The sequence below is a fragment of the Littorina saxatilis genome, linkage group LG3, assembly GCF_037325665.1.
Source record: "Littorina saxatilis isolate snail1 linkage group LG3, US_GU_Lsax_2.0, whole genome shotgun sequence".
Taxonomy (NCBI): Eukaryota; Metazoa; Mollusca; class Gastropoda; order Littorinimorpha; family Littorinidae; genus Littorina; species Littorina saxatilis.
Genome location: NC_090247.1, coordinates 14,121,265 through 14,145,662, shown reverse-complemented (window position 1 = coordinate 14,145,662; position 24,398 = coordinate 14,121,265). Strand labels below are relative to the sequence as shown.

Sequence of the window (24,398 nt, the reverse complement as noted above, 5' to 3'; positions counted from 1 at the left end):
CGTATCTTCTATTTGTAGGAACCTGGGATATGGCTGGTATTGAAGTTCGTGAAGCAACACCGGATCATTTTGAAGTGTACGCTGCTACGCGACAAAACGCGTCGGAGAAAGACTTTTACGTCATCGGATTTGTTGTAAGTATTTTCTACCAATCAAGGTTTGGTCTGTTTTGACATGTGGGTCTATGACATGTGTAAGTTATCCAGAGAGAATACGTGTGCTGAATGAAATTCTGAGTCCATTGCACCGTTATTTTCCCAGAACAGAGATGATCCAGATTAGGAGACGAGCCGGTCCATACGAGGGGCACTTTCCCTACAATATGAAGAATGTGATTCAGGGCCGGCGGATCAGTTCATTTTAGGGGGGGGGGGGGTTCCAAAAGTATATTGTGAAGATATGGATGTGAAGGCGCGATGCGCCGAGCCGACGGCGCGAAGCGCCTAGCTAGCCCCCCCGGAAAATTTTGAAAAAAAGGATGCAAAATGGTGCAATCTGATGCATTCTGAGGATGATCATTACCAGTTACAGGCAGCAGATTTTGTCACTGATTAACAACCCAAAAAACCGCTTCTTTTTTTCGGTTGGGGGGGGGGGGGGGGTCCGGAAACCCCAGACCCCCCCCTCGTCCGCCCCTGTGATTCATGAGAATTGGATCCTCATTTTCCTCTTTTCTCTCTTTTCTGTCATTGTTTTTCTGCTCCCGTTACAAGGTGTCAGACCGAGGGGGAAAAAGTAGTGGACTGAGAAATGGAAACTATGCCGTAAACATTCGCGTTACTGACGTCAACGAAGCACCACAATGTTCCCCTGTCGTCACGGTGAATGTGAACGTGACGTCAGCTGTAGGAAGTTTGGTGGGCAGGATTGAATGCTGGGACTGGGACAAGACGCCAGACTTCAATGACATACAGTATTCCCCTTCTATACTTTTCAGTGAGAAAATTTAGTTCAACGTATTTGTGTATGTGTGTGTGTGTGTGTGTGTGTGTGTGTGTGTGTGTGTGTGTGTGTGTGTGTTTGTGTGTGTGTGTGTGTGTGCTCGTGTGTGTGTGTCTGTGTGTGTGTCTGTGTATTCACATCTACTCATTCTTGTGCATCTACCCATCGTTTTTGTTGATGGTGATGTCTTTTTTCTCATTCTTGTTGTGCTTCTTCTGTTGTTTCCCTTCTCTGCTTCTTGTGTTTCTGCTTTTACTCTTCATGTTTATTACAATTTTGTAATAAGCTGCAATATTATCATTTTCACAGTTTTCACTCTACTTTTGTGTATTGTCTTCATTCTGCCTTTAATCCCTATTGTATGATAAATGTTTACCCTCTGCGACTTTCTTTTGTTCTTCTTCTTCATAGAATGTTTCAGTGATGAATTTCACATGACTTTCACTCCACTTTTAATTGTCTTTCTCTTCTTCCCCATCTCCTCCGCCTCCTTAATTTTCTTTCTTGTCTTCCGTTTGTCCTTTCTTCTTCCTTCTTCCTTCTTCCCCCAAGGTTTATTCTCAGTTTTTACGTCAATTGTGCAGCTCTCCTAGAAATTGCTTCTGACGGTTATATCACCTTGGTATCAGCGGTTACCAGGGATACTGTATCCATGGCCGAGGTCGTCAGTGTATTCGCTCCACTGTACCCCGATGTCTCGACCACAGTGACCGTTAATCTTCAAGTCCACAGTGAGTTCATATTCCACGCAATTGTTTGAAAGGACCTTCTTGTGGTTCTTTATTTTTTCTGTCACGAGGACCCTATTTCTTGATGCCTATCGTTGTCTTGCAACCACAGTTAATTCTTTGGGGCAGGAAGATAGCTTCGAAACGGGTTGGTCGCTATTTGTGTGTGTAAGAACATTTAAATTGAAACAATCGCATTTTGGCTTTATTAAATGACAAGGAGTACAATGCAATGCTTTTTCGTACCATTTTCGAGCACAGTTTTAATAACCAATTTAGTGGGGTTTTTAAGCTTATAAAAGGGACATATGTGGCCGCAACAGTGCAGCCTCAACTGTTTAACAGACGCTTACGACGTCATCAAAGACATGCAAACAAGACATTTAGAAAAGAGTGTGGGAATTTCATCAAGAAGAAATCAAAAGTTTTCTGGAAATCGCTTCAAACACACACACACATACACACACACACATACACACACACACACACACACACACACACACACACACACGCACGCACGCACACACACACACACACACACACACACACACGCACACTCACTCAGACACACACACACACGCACACACACACGCGCACACACACACACACACACACACACACACACACACACACACACACACACACACCGTAGCCTTCATCTCAATTCCCGGTCTACATAATTGTTCATTGAATGTAAAACGAATGGTTTATGCCAATGCGTGTTCAATCGTAAGCGGGATAATTCATCATCAGGGAGAATTTAGAGAAGGGAATTCACTATGTCATTACTGCTACTTCTGTTGCTGTTGATTGTACTGATGACTGTGACACTATTTCTGTATCCTTTCTTCTAATTTCCAGGGAAGTTTGAATGTTCAGAAACTTCGGTCCAGCTGGAGGTGTGTGATAGCCATATTTTGTGTCCTCCCAGCTGTTCAAGAGTCCTCTCCTGTTCTGCCTTACCCTCCTTTGCACAGAATGCGACCGGTCCGATAATTTCTGCGCGTGGATCTGCTGCTCGGAATTTCTATGCCAGGGCTGCATCATGGCAAAATAGAGATGATCCTGGCATCGACATCTGCATCTTCAACACCAGCGATCTTTTTATACCGGGGAATTACGAGGTAAACTATTGGCAAAATTGCCGAAACAGAGGCAAACTATTGTATAACACGGCAAAAGACTTGAGTCCAGTAAACTTTGCAAAACAATTAGTTCACCCACTTTCGTACCCCAACTAAAGCATTCAAACCCGTGTCAATTCCTTCACACTTTCTATGCAATTAAAGACCATCAACTTGGTTATCTGGTACACTTTTTGGGTCGAAGATTTCTTTTACAGGCGTAGTGTTCGCAACCCAAATAAGAGTACCCAAAAAATCTACCCGAGAAAAACTAAAAGTACCAGTTAAAAATTTTTAAAAATCAGAATAGGAACAATTGGGCAACTTTTACACACGAGAAGAAAGGCACATCCACTTTCTAAGCAGAACATGTTGTTTTGTTTTGCTATCTTGCGTATATCTTGTGAATTTGGTCTATAATCGGAGCCTTGGCGCCTAATATGGACCAGTTAAGAGGCCTTCACGAAACACCATAGTGTGCAAGTAAGAGTAATCCAAATAAACTTTACATATATATCTGCTTCGGTTTGACGAGAACATCATAAGATGTTTGATGGGTTGTTGACAGACCAGTTTTTTTTTGTCGGTCCGAGGGGGAGCATATCGTTTTTTGTTTCAAATGTATTGACCAAGAACGAAGGCCGCGGTGGTCCATATTAGGCAACCTTCGCCCACACATTTCTGTAACAAGTCTCAAACACATTGTGACATTGTTCTACTGGCATAATTGGCACATATGATAAACACTGGTGTTCAAACCTTTAACACTAGTCTTGATTGCGTGTTCTTCTCTTCTTCTCACAATAGGTTCAAACCTTGTCACAAAAAATGTGTTACAAAGTGGAACACTTCTTCTTAAGAGTGGACTCTTTTACGTCTTAGGTGGTTGGTCGGCAGGTTGTTTTGCTGGTTATAAAGGGTATACTTCAATCGATCACTTTGTAATTCTTCAGACGTCTGACATAACTTCACCCCCCGCGGGTTAGGGGGAAGAATTTACCCGATGCTCCCCAGCATGTCGTAAGAGGCGACTAACGGATTCTGTTTCTCTTTTTACCCTTGTTAAGTGTTTCTTGTATAGAATATAGTCAATTTTTGTAAAGATTTTAGTCAAGCAGTATGTAAGAAATGTTAAGTCCTTTGTACTGGAAACTTGCATTCTCCCAGTAATGTAATACATTGTACTACGTTGCAAGCCCCTGGAGCAAAGTTTTGATTAGTGCTTTTGTGAACAAGATACAATTGACAAGTGGTTCTATCCCATCTCCCCCATTTCCCCGTCGCGATATAACCTTCGTGGTTGAAAAAGACGTTAAACACCAAATAAAGAAAGAAATGACATAACTTCGCAATCGTTCTCTCTTCAGTGGCACCTTGGGATCACCTTCGTGGTTAATGGAATCTATGAACCCGAATTGCTGGTCTTGGTCAACCTCACAGTCATCGACGTAGATAAGGCGCCAGTTCTTCAATTTCCCGAAAAAAAAGTGTTCGACATCATGGAAAACATCGCTGTTAATTCCACCATTTTTGCCTTCAACGCCAGTGACCCGGATGCAAGATACCCGAATGTACCCGCAAAATATAGGGAAATAAGCATAAGCATGAGTGGATTAGGTGAGCTTGTGTGTCTCTGTTGTTTGTTTTGGCGCTAGATTTGTTTCCTCTTTTTCTCTCTCATTTTGTTGCTAGTACTGATTTATATCTCACATAAAATATGTTAGGATTCGAGAGACAAAAACAGTAATGCTAGATTTGTAGAAGAATACGAATGAATGCATGACCTAATGAATGTCTGCATGTGTTTGTCTCGCCGCTTGTCTGTCTGTTTGGCGTTCTATTATCATATTTTCATTGACGAATGAGAGAAAAAAACAAACCAATCACGTTCAGGCTTACTGTGAAATCAGAACAGTACAAGGAAGATGGATGATTCTGTTTTCTTAGACGATTTACAAAGAAAAGGGTTTCTCATTCATAAAGTCCGTATGTTCTATTTTTAGCATCGTTCTGGGATACAGATGGCATTGGTTTTCGAAAACTATCACCGCCGCATTACGAAGTGTACGCTGCTAAGCAACTGAACGCAACGAAGAATGACTTTTACGTCATCGGATTTGTTGTAAGTATGTTCTATCAATCAATTTTTGGTCTGTTTTGACATGAGTAAATTATTCAGAGAGATAGATAAGATAAGATAAGAACACTTTTATGTCCATTTTAATGTCACATAAACATGGACATTTGTCTTTTGGCATCACATCGCATTTAGAGGATAAGTGTGTTGAATGAAACGGTTTTTGAGTGCCCTTGCACCGTTATTTTCCCAAAACAGGAGATGGTCCACATTAGGAGCCGAGTCGGTCCATGAGGCGCACTTCCCCTACAATACGACGAAGACGATTCATGAGAATTGGCTCCTCTTCTTTTGTCATTTCTTTAATTTCTGTCATTGTTTTGCTGCTCCCGTTACAAGGTGGCAGACGGAATTGGAAGAAATACTGGAGTGAGAAATGGAGAATATACTGTAAACATTCGCATCACTGACGTCAACGAAGCACCGCAATGTTCTTCTGACGTCATAGTGGATGTGGACTTGATGACACCTGTAGGAAGCTCGCTGGGAAGGCTGGAATGCTGGGACTGGGACAAGGCGTCAGACTTCCGTCAAATACAGTATTCCCCTTCATCCCTTTTCTGTAAGCAAATATAGTCACACATTTGTGTGTGTGTGTTTTTCAGCTTGATTTGCCGACTTTTGTTCTCAACAAACATGGGAAGAGCACTGTGACTAAATGATTATGAATCGGAAGTGTTTGAGTGTGTGTGTGTGTGTGTGTGTGTGTGTGTGTGTGTGTGTGTGTGTGTGTGTGTGTGTGTGTGTGTGTGTTAATATCTATACGCACTCTTGTTGTTGATGGTGATTTAATTCTCTCCCATCTTTTCTCATGAATTTCACATGACTTCCTCTCCACTAGTCACTGTCTTTCTCTTCTCCCCCATCGTCGCCGCCTCCTTAATTCTCATTCTTGTCTTCCGTTTCTCCTTTCTGTTTCCTTCTCCTCCCAAGGTTTATTATCACTTTTTGCGTCAATTGTGCAGATCTTCTAGACATTGCCTCTAATGGTAATATCACCTTGGTATCAGCGGTTACCAGGGATACTGTATCCATGGCCGAGGTCGTCAGTGTATTCGCTCCACTGTACCCCGACGTCTCGACCACAGTGACCGTTAGCCTTCAAGTCCACAGTGAGTTCATATTCCACGCAATTGTCTAAAAGGACCTTGCGCTTCATTATTTTTTTCTGTCACGAGGACCCTATTTCTTGACACCTATCGTTGTCTTAATTGCAACCACAGTTAATTCTTTGGGGCGGGAAGATAGCTCAGTCGTTCGTTAGAAGCGCTTGTTTCGAAACTAGTTGGTCGCTATTGGTGTTTGTGTTCGAGTCCATGTTCCGGCGAGGCATTACTTCCAAGCGTCAACTTTGTGCATAATGTCCTCGGTGTCCGAAAACACACGTTTTCACGCATGTGCAGGATAAAGACCCTAAATTCATATTGCAATTCTAAGGGCTTGGAAACAAATAATGGGTAGCATCGTACTGTATTTCAGTTCTTTTGCACTTTTTGATACTTTCCAACAGATCCCAAGTACCCTATTGTGTACATTTCATATGAATGCAAAACGTGCCTTAAATGACAGAATATTGATATTTCTATGTACATTTACCCTATTGTCTCAAATAAAAACTTCTGTTTCAAATATTTCTCCAACAGCTGACGAATCAGCACCTACTGACGCATCAACAGTATCATCAGCTACTGACGCAACAACAGTATCATCAGCTACTGACGCATCAACAGTATCATCAGCTACTGACGCATCAACAGTATCATCAGCTACTGACGCATCAACAGTATCATCAGCTTCTGACGCATCAACAGAGTCAACACCTACACAAGCATCAGAAAAAACAAGAACTATTGACACAGGAACAGGATCAACAACTTCTATAGTAGTACAGACAACTACTGACACAACACAAGACACAGCAACAACACCCTCAACTACTTACACGACATCAGCATTAACAACTCCTGACACAACATCAACAACGACTGATGTTACAACGGAACCAACAAGTACTGGCATAATAACAACTCTAACAACTGCTGGCATGACAACAGCAACAACAGCTACGGACTTAACAACAGGAACAACAGGTACTGGCACAACACCAACACCCACACCTGCTGACACAACAACAGGAACAACAACTATTGACACAACAACAGGAACAACAACTATTGACACAACAACAGGAACAACAACTGCTGACACAACAACAGGAACAACAGCTATTGACACAACAACAGGAACAACAACTATTGACACAACAACAGGAACAACAACTGCTGACACAACAACCGGAACAACAACTGCTGACACAACAACAGGAAAAACAACTGCTGACACAACAACCGGAACAACAACTGCTGACACAACGGCCGGAACAGCACCTGCTGACACAACTACAGGAACAACACCTGCTGACACAACAACAAAAACAACACCTGCTGACACAACCACAGGAACAACAACTTCTGACACAACTACAGGAACAACAACTAGTGGCACAACAACAGGAACAACAACTTCTGGCACAACAATAGGAACAACAACTAGTGGCACAACAACACGAACAAAACCTGCTGACACAACTACAGGAACAACAACTGCTGACGCAACACCTGGTGACACAACAACAGGAACAACACCTGCTGACACAACAACAGGAACAACAACTAGTGGCACAACAACAGGAACAACAACTAGTGGCACAACAACAAGAACAACAACTTCTGGCGCAACAACAGGAACAAGTAGTGGTACAACAACAGGAACAACATCTAGTTGCACAACAACAAATATTAAGCTACCGAGCTAAATGCAACCCCATAGTGAAATATTTGGCCGCAACAGTGCAGCCTCACATTTGTAACACTGATACGCTTATGACATCATACACGACAAGCATAACAGAAATGAAGAAAAAAAAGTTCGAATAATCTTACAAAGATGTGTTACATAGTTTCCTAGGAATCGCTCCACACACACACACACACACACACACACGCACACACGCACACACGCTCACACACTAACACATACACACGCGCGTGCGCTCGGTTACGAGTCTTCTGAATTAGTTACTAAATGTACAATTAATGGCGTATGCTTATGGGAAGGGAAGTATTTATGTCATTGCTGCTACTTCTGTTGACGTTGGGGGTAGTGATGTCCATAACCACTTTTTTTTTCATTTCCAGTAAACGTACGGTGTTCACGAACATCCGTTCGGAGGTCTGTGTGTGAATTCCCTTCATCCGACACCTATTGCCCTCCCGACTGTATAGCACACCTCGGCTGTTTTTTCAATCCTGCACTTAATGTGACCGGTCCAACTTTATCTCTGCATGGGCCTGCTGCTCAGAATTTCTATGGCAGTACAACAAGCGGGGACACAATCAACATCTGCATCAACGACACCACCGTTCATTTTATACCTGGGGAATACGAGGTAAGCAAAAGGCATACACAGGGGCCCACAAACCACTCTATATACCACGGCTAAAGATTCGTGTCAAGTACCTTGAATACAGAATTGGTTTTCGCTGTATTTGCTACCAAAACACACACAAGGAATTAATTAGAAATGAAAAACAAAAGGGACATCTGCAACAGTAACTACGCTCTTCAAATCTTAACTGTTGAAACCCGTTAAATGTTTTCTGCCGCTGTGAGATAAAGTTTGAGATCCCACCCTTGGCACTGATTTTATAGGGATTAAAACACATAACAAAAGTATAATAACCGAAATATATCAGAGCCTGGCGTATGGTGTGTTGTGTGTTAGTTGTTGGTGTTGTGTTAGTGGTTGTTATTTGTTGGGGGTGGGGGGGGGGGGGGTTGTGTTTTGGAGGTGTTTGTGTTTTTATTTGAGCGACACACCTCTCCTGGCCTCATTTGATAACGTTTTAAGTTCAAATGAACACCTGTGTGAACCATTTTAATACTAGACTTTATTATGTGTGCTACTTTTGTACACAACGGCTTCAAAACTTGTAATGAACATTTGTTCGTAAGAGCAACACTACTGTATAGAGTAGATTTTATTTTCGTTGGTTGGATGGTTAAAAACAATATATTTCAACCAGACTAACTCCTCATGTAGCTCTTGAGACTTCAAATATAGGTCTGACAGAAATTGGTAATCGATCGTTCTCTCTTCAGTGGCACCTTGGGATTACCTACGTAGTAAATGGAATCCCTGAACCCACACTTATGGTCCAGGTCAACCTCACAGTGATTGACGTAAACGAGGTACCAGTTATTGATTTTCCTGCTAAAGTGTTCACCATCATGGAAAACATCACTGTTGGTTCCACCATTTTTGCCTTCAACGCCAGTGACCCGGATGCAAGATACCCGAATGGACCTGCGGCTTATAAGGAAATTACAGTAAACTGGAATGGAGTAGGTGAGCTTGCTTGTTCGTCTTTTTTTCTCGTTTTGTTGTTTGTACAGATTTTTATCCTACATACGTGAGAGAGACACCCGTGAGATAATAATTGTTCAAATCACACGTGTGTATATCATGTAAAAGAGGTCATGTCAAGCAAGTCTGGCAGGGACCTGTTTTTCCACTGCTGATGATGCCAAAGTCACCGAGACAAACGTCATTATAGAAACAAAAATTGCGCTCGCTAATTACCCTCAAAGAATTTTTAGAACTAACACGTCACGCCACACTTTCAGAGTGAGGTTTCTTTGCTTTGACGTATTAGGCTTTAGAAGAGATCTGAGTTCCAAAACAAGCGTCTTCAATTTAACTGCCTCGACTGCAAGACATTTTTAGTAAGATACACGTAAGTACAGTATGTAGGATAAACAGAATACTACATGGCTTGCTGTGTCGTACCAGATTTACACTCGTTGCTTTTTCAAAAAGTGAACAGCTCGCTTTCGCTCGCAGTTCAATATTTAAAAAAAAACCTCGTGTAAATCTGGTACGACACAGCAAGCCATGTAGTATTCTCTATATATCATATAGCATCTTTTAGGTTTCGAGAGTCATATTTAATTATGTTAGATTTGTAGAAGAGACACATTGGTGTCTACGAATGAATGCATACAATGTATGGATGAATGTCTGGTTGTGTTTGACTCGGCGCTTGTCTGTCTGTTTGACGTTCCATTTACATACTTTCATTGATGAATGAAAAAACATGGAAGCGTCTGTCTGACTGACGTTCTATTTTGACATTTCAATTGTGAAATCAGACCAGTTGAAGCCAGATGAATACTTCTTTTGTCTTAGATGTCAAAGTGTCTGGAGTTTCAAAAAGAAAAAGGTTGTCTCAGTACGTATCTTCTATTTGTAGGAACCTGGGATATGGCTGGTATTGAAGTTCGTGAAGCAACACCGGATCATTTTGAAGTGTACGCTGCTACGCGACAAAACGCGTCGGAGAAAGACTTTTACGTCATCGGATTTGTTGTAAGTATTTTCTACCAATCAAGGTTTGGTCTGTTTTGACATGTGGGTCTATGACATGTGTAAGTTATCCAGAGAGAATACGTGTGCTGAATGAAATTTTGAGTGCCATTGCACCGTCATTTTCCCAGAACAGAGATGATCCAGATTAGGAGACGAGCCGGTCCATACGAGGGGCACTTTCCCTACAATATGAAGAAGGTGCAATATGAAGAAGGTGATTCATGAGAATTGGATCCTCATTTTCCTCTTTTTACATTTAGTCAAGTTTTGACTAAATGTTTTAACATAGAGGGGGGAATCGAGACGAGGGTCGTGGTGTATGTGTATGTGTGTGTGTGTGTGTGTGTGTGTGTAGAGCGATTCAGACTAAACTACTGGACCGATCTTTATGAAATTTGACATGAGAGTTTCTGGGAATGATATCCCCGGACTTTTTTTCTTTTTTTCGATAAATGTCTTTGATGACGTCATATCCGGCTTTTTGTAAAAGTTGAGGCGGCACTGTTACACCCTCATTTTTTAATCAAATTGATTGACATTTTGGCCAAACAATTTTCGACGAAGGCCGGACTTCGGTATTGCATTTCAGTTTGGTGGCTTAAAAAATAATTTATGACTTTGGTCATTAAAAATCTGAAAACTGTAAAAAAAATATTGTTTTTATAAAACGACCCAAATTTATGTTCATCTTATTCTTCATTATTTTCTGATTCCAAAAACATATAAATATGTTATATTTGGATTAAAAACAAGCTCTGAAAATTAAAAATATAAAAATTATGATCAAAATTAAATTTCCGAAATCGTTTTAAAAACTATTTCATCTTATTCATTGTCGGTTCCTGATTCCAAAAACATATAGATATGATATGTTTGGATTAAAAACACGCTCAGAAAGTTAAAACGAAGAGAGGTACAGTAAAGCGTGCTATGAAGCACAGCGCAACCGCTACCGCGCCAAACAGGCTCGTCACTTTCACTGCCTTTTGCACTAGCGGCGGACTACATTCAGTTTCATTCTGTGAGTTCCACAGCTTGACTAAATGTAGTAATTTCGCCTTGCGCGACTTGTTTCTCTTTTCTGTCATTGTTGTTCTGCTCCCGTTACAAGGTGTCAGACCAAGGGGGAAAAAGTAGTGGACTGAGAAATGGAAACTATGCCGTAAACATTCGCGTTACTGACGTCAACGAAGCACCACAATGTTCCCCTGTCGTCACGGTGAATGTGAACGTGACGTCAGCTGTAGGAAGTTTGGTGGGCAGAATTGAATGCTGGGACTGGGACAAGACGTCAGACTTCAATGACATACAGTATTCCCCTTCTATACTTTTCAGTAAGCAAATTTAGTTCAACGTATTTGTGTATGTGTGTGTGTGTGTGTGTGTGTGTGTGTGTGTGTGTGTGTGTGTGTGTGTCTGTCTGTGTGTGTGTGTGCATGTGTGTGTGTGTGTGTGTTTGCATGTGTGTGTTTGCATGTGTGTGTGTGTGTGTGTGTGTGTGTGTGTGTGTGTGTGTGTGTGTGTGTGTGTGTGTGTTAATATCTATACGCACTCTTGTTGTTGATGGTGATTTAATTCTCTCCCATCTTTTCTCATGAATTTCACATGACTTCCTCTCCACTAGTCACTGTCTTTCTCTTCTCCCCCATCGTCGCCGCCTCCTTAATTCTCATTCTTGTCTTCCGTTTCTCCTTTCTGTTTCCTTCTCCTCCCAAGGTTTATTATCACTTTTTGCGTCAATTGTGCAGATCTTCTAAACATTTCCTCTGATGGTAATATCACCTTGGTATCAGCCGTTACCAGGGATACTGTATCCATGGCCAAGGTCGTCAGTGTATTCGCTCCACTTTATCCCGATGTCTCGACCACAGTGATCGTTAGCCTTCAAGTCCACAGTGAGTTCATATTCCACGCAATTGTCTAAAAGGACCTTGCGCTTCATTATTTTTTTCTGTCACGAGGACCCTATTTCTTGACACCTATCGTTGTCTTAATTGCAACCACAGTTAATTCTTTGGGGCGGGAAGATAGCTCAGTCGTTCGTTAGAAGCGCTTGTTTCGAAACTAGTTGGTCGCTATTGGTGTTTGTGTTCGAGTCCATGTTCCGGCGAGGCATTACTTCCAAGCGTCAACTTTGTGCATAATGTCCTCGGTGTCCGAAAACACACGTTTTCACGCATGTGCAGGATAAAGATCCTAAATTCATATTGCAATTCTAAGGGCTTGGAAACAAATAATGGGTAGCATCGTACTGTATTTCAGTTCTTTTGCACTTTTTGATACTTTCCAACAGATCCCAAGTACCCTATTGTGTACATTTCATATGAATGCAAAACGTGCCTTAAATGACAGAATATTGATATTTCTATGTACATTTACCCTATTGTCTCAAATAAAAACTTCTGTTTCAAATATTTCTCCAACAGCTGACGAATCAGCACCTACTGACGCATCAACAGTATCATCAGCTACTGACGCAACAACAGTATCATCAGCTACTGACGCATCAACAGTATCATCAGCTACTGACGCATCAACAGTATCATCAGCTACTGACGCATCAACAGTATCATCAGCTTCTGACGCATCAACAGAGTCAACACCTACACAAGCATCAGAAAAAACAAGAACTATTGACACAGGAACAGGATCAACAACTTCTATAGTAGTACAGACAACTACTGACACAACACAAGACACAGCAACAACACCCTCAACTACTTACACGACATCAGCATTAACAACTCCTGACACAACATCAACAACGACTGATGTTACAACGGTACCAACAAGTACTGGCATAATAACAACTCTAACAACTGCTGGCATGACAACAGCAACAACAGCTACGGACTTAACAACAGGAACAACAGGTACTGGCACAACACCAACACCCACACCTGCTGACACAACAACAGGAACAACAACTATTGACACAACAACAGGAACAACAACTATTGACACAACAACAGGAACAACAACTATTGACACAACAACAGGAACAACAAATATTGACACAACAACAGGAACAACAACTATTGACACAACAACAGGAACAACAACTGCTGACACAACAACCGGAACAACAACTGCTGACACAACAACAGGAAAAACAACTGCTGACACAACAACCGGAACAACAACTGCTGACACAACGGCCGGAACAGCACCTGCTGACACAACTACAGGAACAACACCTGCTGACACAACAACAGGAACAACACCGGCTGACACAACCACAGGAACAACAACTTCTGACACAACTACAGGAACAACAACTAGTGGCACAACAACAGGAACAACAACTTCTGGCACAACAACAGGAACAACAACTAGTGGCACAACAACACGAACAAAACCTGCTGACACAACTACAGGAACAACAACTGCTGACGCAACTACAGGAACAACACCTGGTGACACAACAACAGGAACAACACCTGCTGACACAACAACAGGAACAACAACTAGTGGCACAACAACAGGAACAACAACTAGTGGCACAACAACAGAAACAACAACTTCTGGCGCAACAACAGGAACAACAAGTAGTGGTACAACAACAGGAACAACAACTAGTGGCACAACAACAGGAACAACGACTAGTGGTACAACAGAAACAACAACTAGTGCTACAACAACAGGAACAACAACTAGTGACACAACAACAGGAACAACAATTAGTGGCACAACAACAGGAACAACGACTAGTGGCACAACAACAGGAACAACAACTAGTGGCCCAACAACAGGAACAACAACTAGTGGCACAACTACAAAATCAACAACTGCTGACGCAACAACAGGAACAACAACAAGTGGCACAACAACAGGAACAACAATTAGTGGTACAAAAACAGGAACAACAACTAGTGGTACAACAACAGGAACAACAACTACAGGAACAACAACTGCTGACACAACTACAGGAACAACACCTGCTGACACAATAACAGGAACAACAACTGCTGGCATGACAACAGCAACAACAGCTACGGACTTAACAACAGGAACAACAGGTACTGGCACAACACCAACACCCACACCTGCTGACACAACAACAGGAACAACAACTATTGACACAACAACAGGAACAACAACTAGTGGCACAACAACAGGAACAACAACTTCTGGCGCAACAACAGGAACAACAAGTAGTGGCACAACAACAGGAACAACAACTAGTGGCACAACAACAGGAACAACGACTAGTGGTACAACAGAAACAACAACTAGTGCTACAACAACAGGAACAACAACTAGTGACACAACAACAGGAACAACAATTAGTGGCACAACAACAGGAACAACGACTAGTGGCACAACAACAGGAACAACAACTAGTGGCCCAACAACAGGAACAACAACTAGTGGCACAACTACAAAATCAACAACTGCTGACGCAACAACAGGAACAACAACAAGTGGCACAACAACAGGAACAACAATTAGTGGTACAAAAACAGGAACAACAACTACTGGTACAACAACAGGAACAACAACTACAGGAACAACAACTGCTGACACAACTACAGGAACAACACCTGCTGACACAATAACAGGAATAATAACTGCTGACACAACAACAGAAACAACAACTACTGACACAACTACAGGAACAACAACTAGGGACACAACACAAGGAACAATAGGAACAACAACTATTGACACAACAACAGGAACAACTACTATTGACACAACAACAGGAACAACAACTTCTGGCACAACAACAGGAACAACAACTAGGGGCACAACAACAGGAACAACAACTTCTGGCACAACAACAGGAACTACAACTAGTGACACAACAACAGGAACAACAACTACTGACACAACTACAGGAACAACAACTAGGGGCACAACAACAGAAACAATAAGAACAACAACTATTGACACAAAAACAGGAACACCAACTTCTGGCACAACAACAGGAACAACAACTTCTGGCACAACAATAGGAACAACATTTAGGGGCACAACAACAGGAATAACAACTTCTGGTACAACAACAGGAACAACAACTTCTGGCACAACAATAGGAACAACATTTAGGGGCACAACAACAGGAACAACAACTTCTGGTACAACAACAGGAACAACATTTAGGGGCACAACAACAGGAATAACAACTAGTGACACAACTACAGGTACAACAATTGCTGACACAACTACAGGAACAACACCTGCTGACACAACTATTGGAACAACACCTGCTGACACAACAACAGGAACAACAACTACTGAAACAACTACAGAAGCAACAACTAGGGGCACAACAACAGGAACAATAGGAACAACAACTATTGACACAACAACAGGAACAACTACTATTGACACAACAACAGGAACAACAACTAGGGGCACAACAACAGGAACAACAACTAGTGACACAACAACAGGAGCAACAACTAGGGGCACAACAACAGGAACAACAACTAGTGGTACAACACCAGGAACAACAACTTCTGGCACAACAACAGGAACAACAGCTAGGGGCACAGCAACAGGAACAACAACTAGGGGCACAACAACAGGAACAACGAGTACTGACACCACTACAGGAACAACAACTTCTGAAACAGCTACAGGAACAACAACTTTTGACACAATAACAGGAACAACTAGTGACACAACAACAGGAACAACAACTAGTGAAACCTCTGCAGGACCAACAAGTACTGACGCTACAACGGGACCAGCTACAACTGAATCAACAATTGGATCAGCTGCCACAGACTTATCAACGGGATCACCAACTCGCGACGCTTCAACTGCATCAACAGCTCCGGACACATCAGCAGAATCAACGACTGCTGACGCCACCATGTCTTCTTCAGTCCCTCAAGGTAAAGTGCTCTTTGAATCAACCTATCTAATAATTAAAATACTAATTAATTCATATTTTGATCAGATAAATGATGGATTGCTGAATTTGATAAGTAGGTAATGATTATTTTAATAGACGCTGGTCAGAAATAACTGTTGCTGGGAGAAAAAATAGGGCAAACAAACCCGCGTGACATTGTACTCCAATCACTGGCGAGCGGCGTGTTGGTACACGTTGTCAGCGAGCACGTGTAAGCCACGACACTCGATAATGATTGGCCTATTTTGTCACATCGTGTTTTTAGCCCTCGATTTTCCAAGGAAAGGCAACCCTTTGCCACCAATAACTTGACAGAATTATTTCCGGAATTGGTCAGTTATTCGATAGCGTGAATTATGCGTAGGATCTGCCTGAATAAAAAAATTTTTAAGTTCCATATAGTGCTTAATAAGAAGAACTGTTCGAGTCCATTAGTACTATCTTGTTTTAAAAGGGTTAAGTGATATTGTTTTAATAGTTTTTGCTCTACGCTGGTAAAGTGTTGAGGGATACAACCAAAAATAGGTAAATTGCAACCCTAAAGAAGCCTCAGTGACACGCTACACTGACCTCTCTAGCTAGTCAAGTGTGCCCGGTGTGCACGTTTATCACACCTATCAAGATCGGTTTCACCGCATTCTTCGGGAAACTTCTGTCATATGACCATGACAGTTTTAAGAAGCACAAGAGTTCGAGCGCATACATGTATATGAAAATGTGACGCTCAGCATAAGGCTCTTTTCGGAAATTTGTTTGTTTGTTTGCTTAACGCCCAGCCGACCACGAAGGGCCATATCAGGGCGGTCTTTTCGGAAATAGGTTTAGCAGTTTATTCTCTTCATTTGTGAAAATTGACGTCAGTGTATAGGGCCCAACCCGGTAAAGCTGGAAACAAGTCATGTTAACACCAGATAGTCCTAAACGGTTTTGTTTGTTTGCTTGTTTGTTTGCTTAACGCCCAGCCGACCACGAAGGGCCATATCAGGGCGGTGCTGCTTTGACATATAACGTGCGCCACACACAAGACAGAAGTCGCAGCACAGGCTTCATGTCTCACCCAGTCACATTATTCTGACACCGGACCAACCAGTCCTAGCACTAACCCCATAATGCCAGACGCCAGGCGGAGCAGCCACTAGATTGCCAATTTTAAAGTCTTAGGTATGACCCGGCCGGGGTTCGAAGCCACGACTTCCCGATCACGGGGCGGACGCCTTACTAGGCCAACCGTGCCGGTTCCTAAACGGGTCGACACCACCTGCCCCCCCAAAACGATTATACAGAATAGACACATGGGGCCGAACAACGATATACGTAATTATGCTTATACTGAGCACTGCCTTTTGTTTAGTAGCGTTTCCAAGAAATCGGTGGGTTTTCCAAACAAGACGGAAACTATTACACACCAGTGCGCCTATTCAGAAGCTCCCACCCCCCCCCCTGCAGTAGTGCCAGTACGCTGCGGTATTAACCATTGAGAGGAATATTACCCCTAAAAGGAAAAATACCCCTTTGCAATCACAAAACGTACCGTTGAAAAGCTGCAAATGCGATGCATTGCAAGTACCTTACAATTTTTCGTCCTGGCCACGAACATTTATTCAAACAATACCCATGCCATCAGTGTAAATGTATTCTGACAAAGAAAATGCTGTTAGCTTTCTGACGATACCCAGCCTCATATGTAGTTTATGCAAATAGATTAGGCTAGTATAAGAGAGAGGAAGAGATTTGATTTGATTAGAACTTTTTTTAAAACAAGAATTAAGATTTAAGGCTATGCCTTTTCTTACAATCTGTCCTTGAGAGAGAGAGAGAGAGAGAGAGAGAGAGAGAGAGAGAGAGAGAGAGAGAGAGAGAGAGAGAGAGAGAGAGAGAGAGAGAGAGAGAGAGAGAGAGAGAGAGAGAGAGAGAGAGAGAGAGAGAGAGAGAGAGAGAGGACTCAGGACTCAAGACTCAGGAATGTTTTATTTTAGGCCATAGCCCATAAATAGGACGAAACACACTTACAAATAGAAAACATGTTCCCAGGCAATCTGCTTTAACGGTTCAATCTTGATATACATGTAAAACTGAAACAAATCCATCTGACAAGGGTACTGGTTTTCCTTGACAGGAACGTATTATATAAATGTACACTTCCCACATCTCAACAAAAAACAACTTCTTTTCTTTTTTTGGCCTTATAAATAACAGTGGCTAAGCTCTTCACATGTTTAGGATTTTGTGACTGTACAAGTATTGACAACCTACTGTACAAGTATTGACAACCTACTGTACAAGTATTGACAACCTACTGTACAAGTATTGACAACCTACTGTACAAGTATTGACAACCTACTGTACAAGTATTGACAACCTACTGTACAAGTATTGACAACCTACTGTACAAGTATTGACAACCTACTGTACAAGTATTGACAACCTACTGTACAAGTATTGACAACCTACTGTACAAGTATTGACAACCTACTGTACAAGTATTGACAACCTACTGTGCAAGTATTAACAACCTAAATGTACATGGTATTCTACAATATTGATTAGGAATAAACTCTGTACGCAAGTCTTCATATGCTGGACAAACAAATACAAAATGAACATCGCTTTCAATACATGTTTTGCAAAAGGGACAAAGCAATTCATCTGCTTGTTTAATCTTATCATATCTGTGCTTATGTGGTTCGGTGACTGATATTCCCATTCGAAAATTTACAAGGGCTTTAACAAGATACCTGTTTACATCGGATCTTAAATAAAATTCTGTTCCAAATGACGACTTATAATTTCTGTAAACTTCAAATCTGTCACTGTTTGACAAGTGACTGGACCAATCTTGAATATTACAATCGATTAGACGTAGCCTGAATGTTCGCACAAACAAAGGAATTGACTGCACCCCTTAATTTTCCCATACAAATCCAAATCCATATCTGTACAAACACAGGCGAATATTGGTAGCCCACTTTTGTTTATCTTTTTCCATCCAGCTTCAAGAGCATGCTATATGCCTTCTTTGGTAACCTGTCTCCGTTCATTCTCGTTATTTTTAACCAATAACGTAAAGCACGCAGATGACAATTTACGAACAACGAATACCTTCCTGTGTCTCCAAGCACCATACCATTCGGAGCACGCACACTGACACCCAGAAACCGTTTCAGGGCAAACAGTTGCATTTTTATCTACAATCACATGTAATCCACTGGCACCCCATACTTCTGCACCATGCAACAAGATAGGCTGTACTTGTGCGTCAAACAACTTCAAAAAAAATCTCTAATGAGTTATTTTCCAACCTATATAAAGTGCACGAACAACAACGTGTTTTGCCTTACTACACAAATTCTGTACAGCCGTACTAAAACTCAACTTGGTTGAAAAATACAATCCCAGATAATTATACCTCCCAATCACTTTCATTTCTCTATATAGCTATTCTGATGGACACGTGGGGGGATTCGGGGGCTGTGATTGGATGGTCTCACACATCCCTTTTCCGATCATCAAAGCATAACGCTACGAAAGTTGGCCATTTTTGCCGATATCCAAACGATATCGGCAATAACAAAGACGCATGGTTCCGGTTTCTTCCACGTGTATAAAGTACACGCATACCTCGCCAGGCTTGTGTCTGTGGCTAGTCGACAGACGATGCCATTTGCTTTGTGTGTGTTTTTGTTGTTGCTTACTGTACATGACATACATTACGTGTAAAATCCAGTTCTTTAACTGGCAGCAAACCTTGCAAATTTCCAGAAGCTGCAATCTGAAGCGACCTATCTCTGATTTTTGCAGACGATCTCTCCAATCACCAATGTTTAACACAAAATCAGCAAACTCTCCTGTCACATAGAACGTCCATTGTGTAGTGCAATGTTGAAATGAAGTTACCGGTCTGAAACATTTCGTCGTTTCTTCTGAGACAATCCTTGTTCTCTTATCATCTACAGATTTACCGCAGTCTTCACCACGCGAATTCCCAACAGAAGTCAGACTTTCGAACATACAATCTACGTAGGCAAGCATGATACGTCATAACGTCATATGATTCCTAAGATATTGACGTAATGCTAAGCATCCGGTTATCTTGAGTTTTCTCCGTAATACATGTCCGTGGGTTTTTCAATGTTCGGTTATTTCCGTGGCTTCATGCAGAAAGGGAACCGTCGTCTGCAATCAACGACATGGACCATTCTGGTCCTTGTTGCTGACAAAAACATGATTTTAACACAGAATTTAATGTCAGAATAGCTATATAAACGCTATTGTGTTTTCATCGTAGCAATAGGGTCCGATATTTAGACTCGAACAAGTATAATGCGACTCGTCTTCGACTCGTCGGCATTATACTTGTCTCGTCTAAATATCGGGCCCTATTGCTACGCTGAAAACACAATAGCTGTTAATCACCGTAAAACCACTTTTCTCTCCTCCTTTACGAAAACCACGATATCACTCTTTTTCAAATTCACTTTGAGGCCATGTTTTTGAGCGGATCTCCATAAACAATTCAACTGGTTTTGTAACCCGATAGGGGTTTCAGATATGAGAAGCATATATCATCAGCAAATAAAAGAATAAACAACTCGATCCATTCAGGTGAGAGGGTTGCACCATGTTTACCTGCCTGAATAATATCGTGGGCTAATTCATTAACAAACAGAGAAAACAAAACTGGGCTGCAAACTTCTCCTTGTTTTACTCCGCGTTTACATTCGATCAAATCCGATAACTTGCCTCCACACCGCACACGTGCCAGCACACAATCATACATACTCTTAATGGTCTCAAACAATTTTCCTTGAAAACATTTTTTTTCAATATTGGCCAGAGGAGATGCTTAGAAATTGTATCAAATGCCTTTTTGAAGTCAATAAAGGCAACATAAAGTTTCCTGTTGTATGCAAATTGTTTCTGTATAATTGCAGAGAGAGTAACCAAATGATCTATCTATTGTAGAATAGCTTTTTCGGAAACCAGCTTGGTGTTCTCCGAGAATGTCGTTCATGTCTATCCAGGTCTGCATTCGTTCATTTAAAATAGTACTATATATTTTGCTGCTTATATTTAACAGTGAAATACCTCGGTAATTATTGGGGTCATTCACATCGCCCTTCTTATACAGAGGCAAAATAAATGCTTCGGTCCAGTTCTCCGGATATATCCCAGAATCAAAAATGCGATTAAACAAATTAACAAAAAAACCAATACAACTCTCATTTACATTTTTAATCAATTCACCTATTATTGCATCAGGTCCCGCTTCTTTCCCATTCTTCAGACCTTGTAACTTATGTAAGGCTTTAATTACTTCGTCTTCGGTTATTGGTCCATTCATAATATCCAGGTGTGCTTCCCTTTCCTTCTTCTTCTTCTTCTTCTTCTGCGTTCGTGGGCTGAAACTCCCACGTACACTTGTTTTTAACACGAGTGGAATTTTACGTGTATGACCGTTTTTTTACCCCGCCATTTAGGCAGCCATACGCCGTTTTCGGAGGAAGCATGCTGGGTATTTCCGTGTTTCTATAACCCACCGAACTCTGACATGGATTACAGGATCTTTTTCGTGCGCACTTAGTCTTGTGCTTGCGTGTACACACGGGGGTGTTCGGACACCGAGGAGAGTCTGCACACAAAGTTGACTCTGAGAAATAAATCTCTCGCCGAACGTGGGGACGAACTCACGCTGACAGCGGCCAACTGGATACAAATCCAGCGCGCTACCGACTGAGCTACATCCCCGCCCCCCCCCCCCCCCCTTCCCTCCTTCATTTCCAAATCCTCTCAATCTGACTCGTGAAACACAACACCCTCTCCTAAATTGTCTTCACGCTCTTCATCCAACACTCTTTGGAAATGAGTTTGCCATTCTCCAATTCCGATTTTATTTTTAACTTGTGCTTTTCTTGGTGCGATCAAATTTAATTGCTTCCAAAACTCAGCCTGCGATTTTATTGAATCTAGCAACGCCTCACATTGTTGCTGATTATACTTTTTCTTTTTTAACTCTAACAAATGTTTGTACTCACGGCGTTCTCTGGCATAATCAAATCTGGCTTCCTTATATTTTTCTTCATCAGATTTTGATACTTTATTCACAAACCTCAAATATTTTCTTACATGCATTCTTTTAACCCGACATTCATTATCGAACCATTTTCTTGTTTCTGCTTCTGGCTCCTGATTATTACCTATCTTTTTCTCCATACATTTTGCGCAATCTCTTATCATGTCATTAAAAACTGATAGGGCTTCATCAACATCGTCATTTAGCCTCTCATTTGCCTCTTTTAACTTGCCTTAAGCTACAGCCGAATGAAGGTTTTCTCTGTAGGTCTGTGCCAAACCATCAGACCAAACAAATCTCACCCCACTGGTACTTAAAAACATACTGTCTGCCTGATCGTTCCCTTCAACTGTCGATTCCAAATTTTGCAATCTCAGTTCCAATGGCATGTGGGATGACTCAATTTGATCTCCCACTTTCAACGTACACTTACTCAGAGAGAGAGAGAGAGAGAGAGAGAGAGAGAGAGAGAGAGAGAGAGTGAGAGAGAGAGAGAGAGAGAGAGAGAGAGAGAGAGAGAGAGAGAGAGAGAGAGAGAGAGAGAGAGAGAGGGAGGGAGGGAGGGAGGGAGGGAGGGGGGGAGGGAGGGTGGAGGGGGGGAGGGAGGGAGGGAGGGAGGGGGGAGGGAGGGGGGAGGGGGGGAGGGAGGGAGAGAGAGAGAGAGAGAGAAAGAGAGAGAGAGAGAGAGAGAGAGAGAGAGAGAGAGAGAGAGAGAGAGAGAGAGAGAGAGAGAGAGTGAGTGAGTTGGCAGCTCTCTTAATAAAGGACACTGTCGCTGAAAACGATAGCAATACTTACAGATAAAACACTTACACAAGCGTTTTGGGAAGGTTGTTTGCGGTAAACCTATCCAAACTTCAAATATTTTAACCGCCCGAATTGTCTTTGCTTGTCGCAGTGACATAACCTACTTCCTCTCAGATAACACTTCAAGTTAAGGGGACAATAACACTTGCTCAGTTTATCTGTACGGTATTCGGGTGCTTTCTTTTCTTACCTTTCTAAGAAGGCGATTATTGAGATTGTGACATAGCTTAGGCACTGTCGCTGTATCCGGCAGGCTCTATCGCCGTGAGTTGTTAAAGGGACAGTTCTTCTCACACCTGGCTGAATTGTAGGTTCATTTTCTCACGTCACCAATGCTCGCTTTAAGATGCTAGAAGGGCCAGCGATGTATGAGGGGCCAGCGAACGAAGTATATTATTATTAGGCCAAAAAAAAAATAGGTGTGGTTACGGTAACATAGCCAAAAAAAATAGGGTAGGAAGGTAGGCAATCACTTTTTTTTTAAAACTTTTTTTTCTAATGTGTACAAATTAAACCTACCGTACTTTCCGGGTGACAAGGCGCTTTGTTATCTAAGACGCACCCCCTTCTTTTAAAAAAAAAAATTGTAATCCAGTCACCCATTGGAGGCAGGGGGCCAATAGGGCGCACCAACATGACCCAGTTTTTGCCATGAGAGGTGGTTCCCCTGTCATATCTGAGAGAGGAAACACTTCCTGCATCGGGGTCAGTGACCGGTCAGTGACCAAAGGCATTGTGATAGCTGGGTGGCCTTCAGACACGACCTTCTTCCCAGGGGTCAATGACCGGTCAGTGACCAAAGGCATTGTGATAGCTGGGTGGCCTTCAGACACGACCTTCTTCCCAGGGGTCAATGACCCAGTTTTTGCCATGAGAGGTGGTTCCCCTGTCATATCTGAGAGAGGAAACACTTCCTGCATCGGGGTCAGTGACCGGTCAGTGACCGAGTTTAACAGAGTGGAAATCTGTGTGTGCGGCCAGATCAAAGGCAGGGCAGTACCTAGTAGCTGAAACATGCATTATCACAAGTTGTTTGACTGGTACTCAAGCGGTCTCTTTGATTTTTTTCGTATTTCATACACGGATTAGGCGCTTCGTTATACAAGACGCAGGGGTCGAACTCGAGGAAAAAAGTCGCGCCTTATGACCCGGAAAGTACGGTACTTGACAGGGAAATAAGTGTGCGACACGGGCGCTTTCGCTTTCATTGCGTTTTTTGCACTCTTATTTTTTTTATTTTTTTTTTGACAAATGTAATAAAAAGTTATAGGATCGGCCCCTAAAAATAGGGTAGGT

At 42.0% G+C, this 24,398-nt stretch overlaps 2 protein-coding genes across 3 annotated transcripts in view; both read left to right on the top strand.

Annotated features, from left to right (window-relative positions):
* Positions 1 to 12,708, top strand: part of LOC138960847 (mucin-2-like) — a 22,923-nt gene extending 10,215 nt beyond the window's left edge. Inside the window, exons 6-15 of the mRNA XM_070332489.1 lie at positions 19 to 134; positions 714 to 936; positions 5,897 to 6,043; positions 6,575 to 7,687; positions 8,129 to 8,379; positions 9,093 to 9,339; positions 10,244 to 10,359; positions 11,471 to 11,693; positions 12,108 to 12,254; positions 12,653 to 12,708. Coding sequence (XP_070188590.1) covers positions 19 to 134; positions 714 to 936; positions 5,897 to 6,043; positions 6,575 to 7,687; positions 8,129 to 8,379; positions 9,093 to 9,339; positions 10,244 to 10,359; positions 11,471 to 11,693; positions 12,108 to 12,254; positions 12,653 to 12,708 — 2,639 coding nt within the window. The remainder of the gene's footprint in view (positions 1 to 18; positions 135 to 713; positions 937 to 5,896; positions 6,044 to 6,574; positions 7,688 to 8,128; positions 8,380 to 9,092; positions 9,340 to 10,243; positions 10,360 to 11,470; positions 11,694 to 12,107; positions 12,255 to 12,652) is intronic.
* Positions 12,709 to 12,796: 88 nt separating this feature from the next.
* The window catches only part of LOC138961687 (mucin-22-like), a 103,511-nt gene continuing 91,909 nt past the window's right edge, over positions 12,797 to 24,398 (top strand). Inside the window, exon 1 of one of the 2 annotated variants that reach the window (XM_070333357.1) lies at positions 12,797 to 16,205. In XM_070333357.1, coding sequence (XP_070189458.1) covers positions 13,187 to 16,205 — 3,019 coding nt within the window. In that variant the 5' untranslated portion in view covers positions 12,797 to 13,186. The remainder of the gene's footprint in view (positions 16,206 to 24,398) is intronic. The other variant, XM_070333356.1, reaches the window with a different exon arrangement.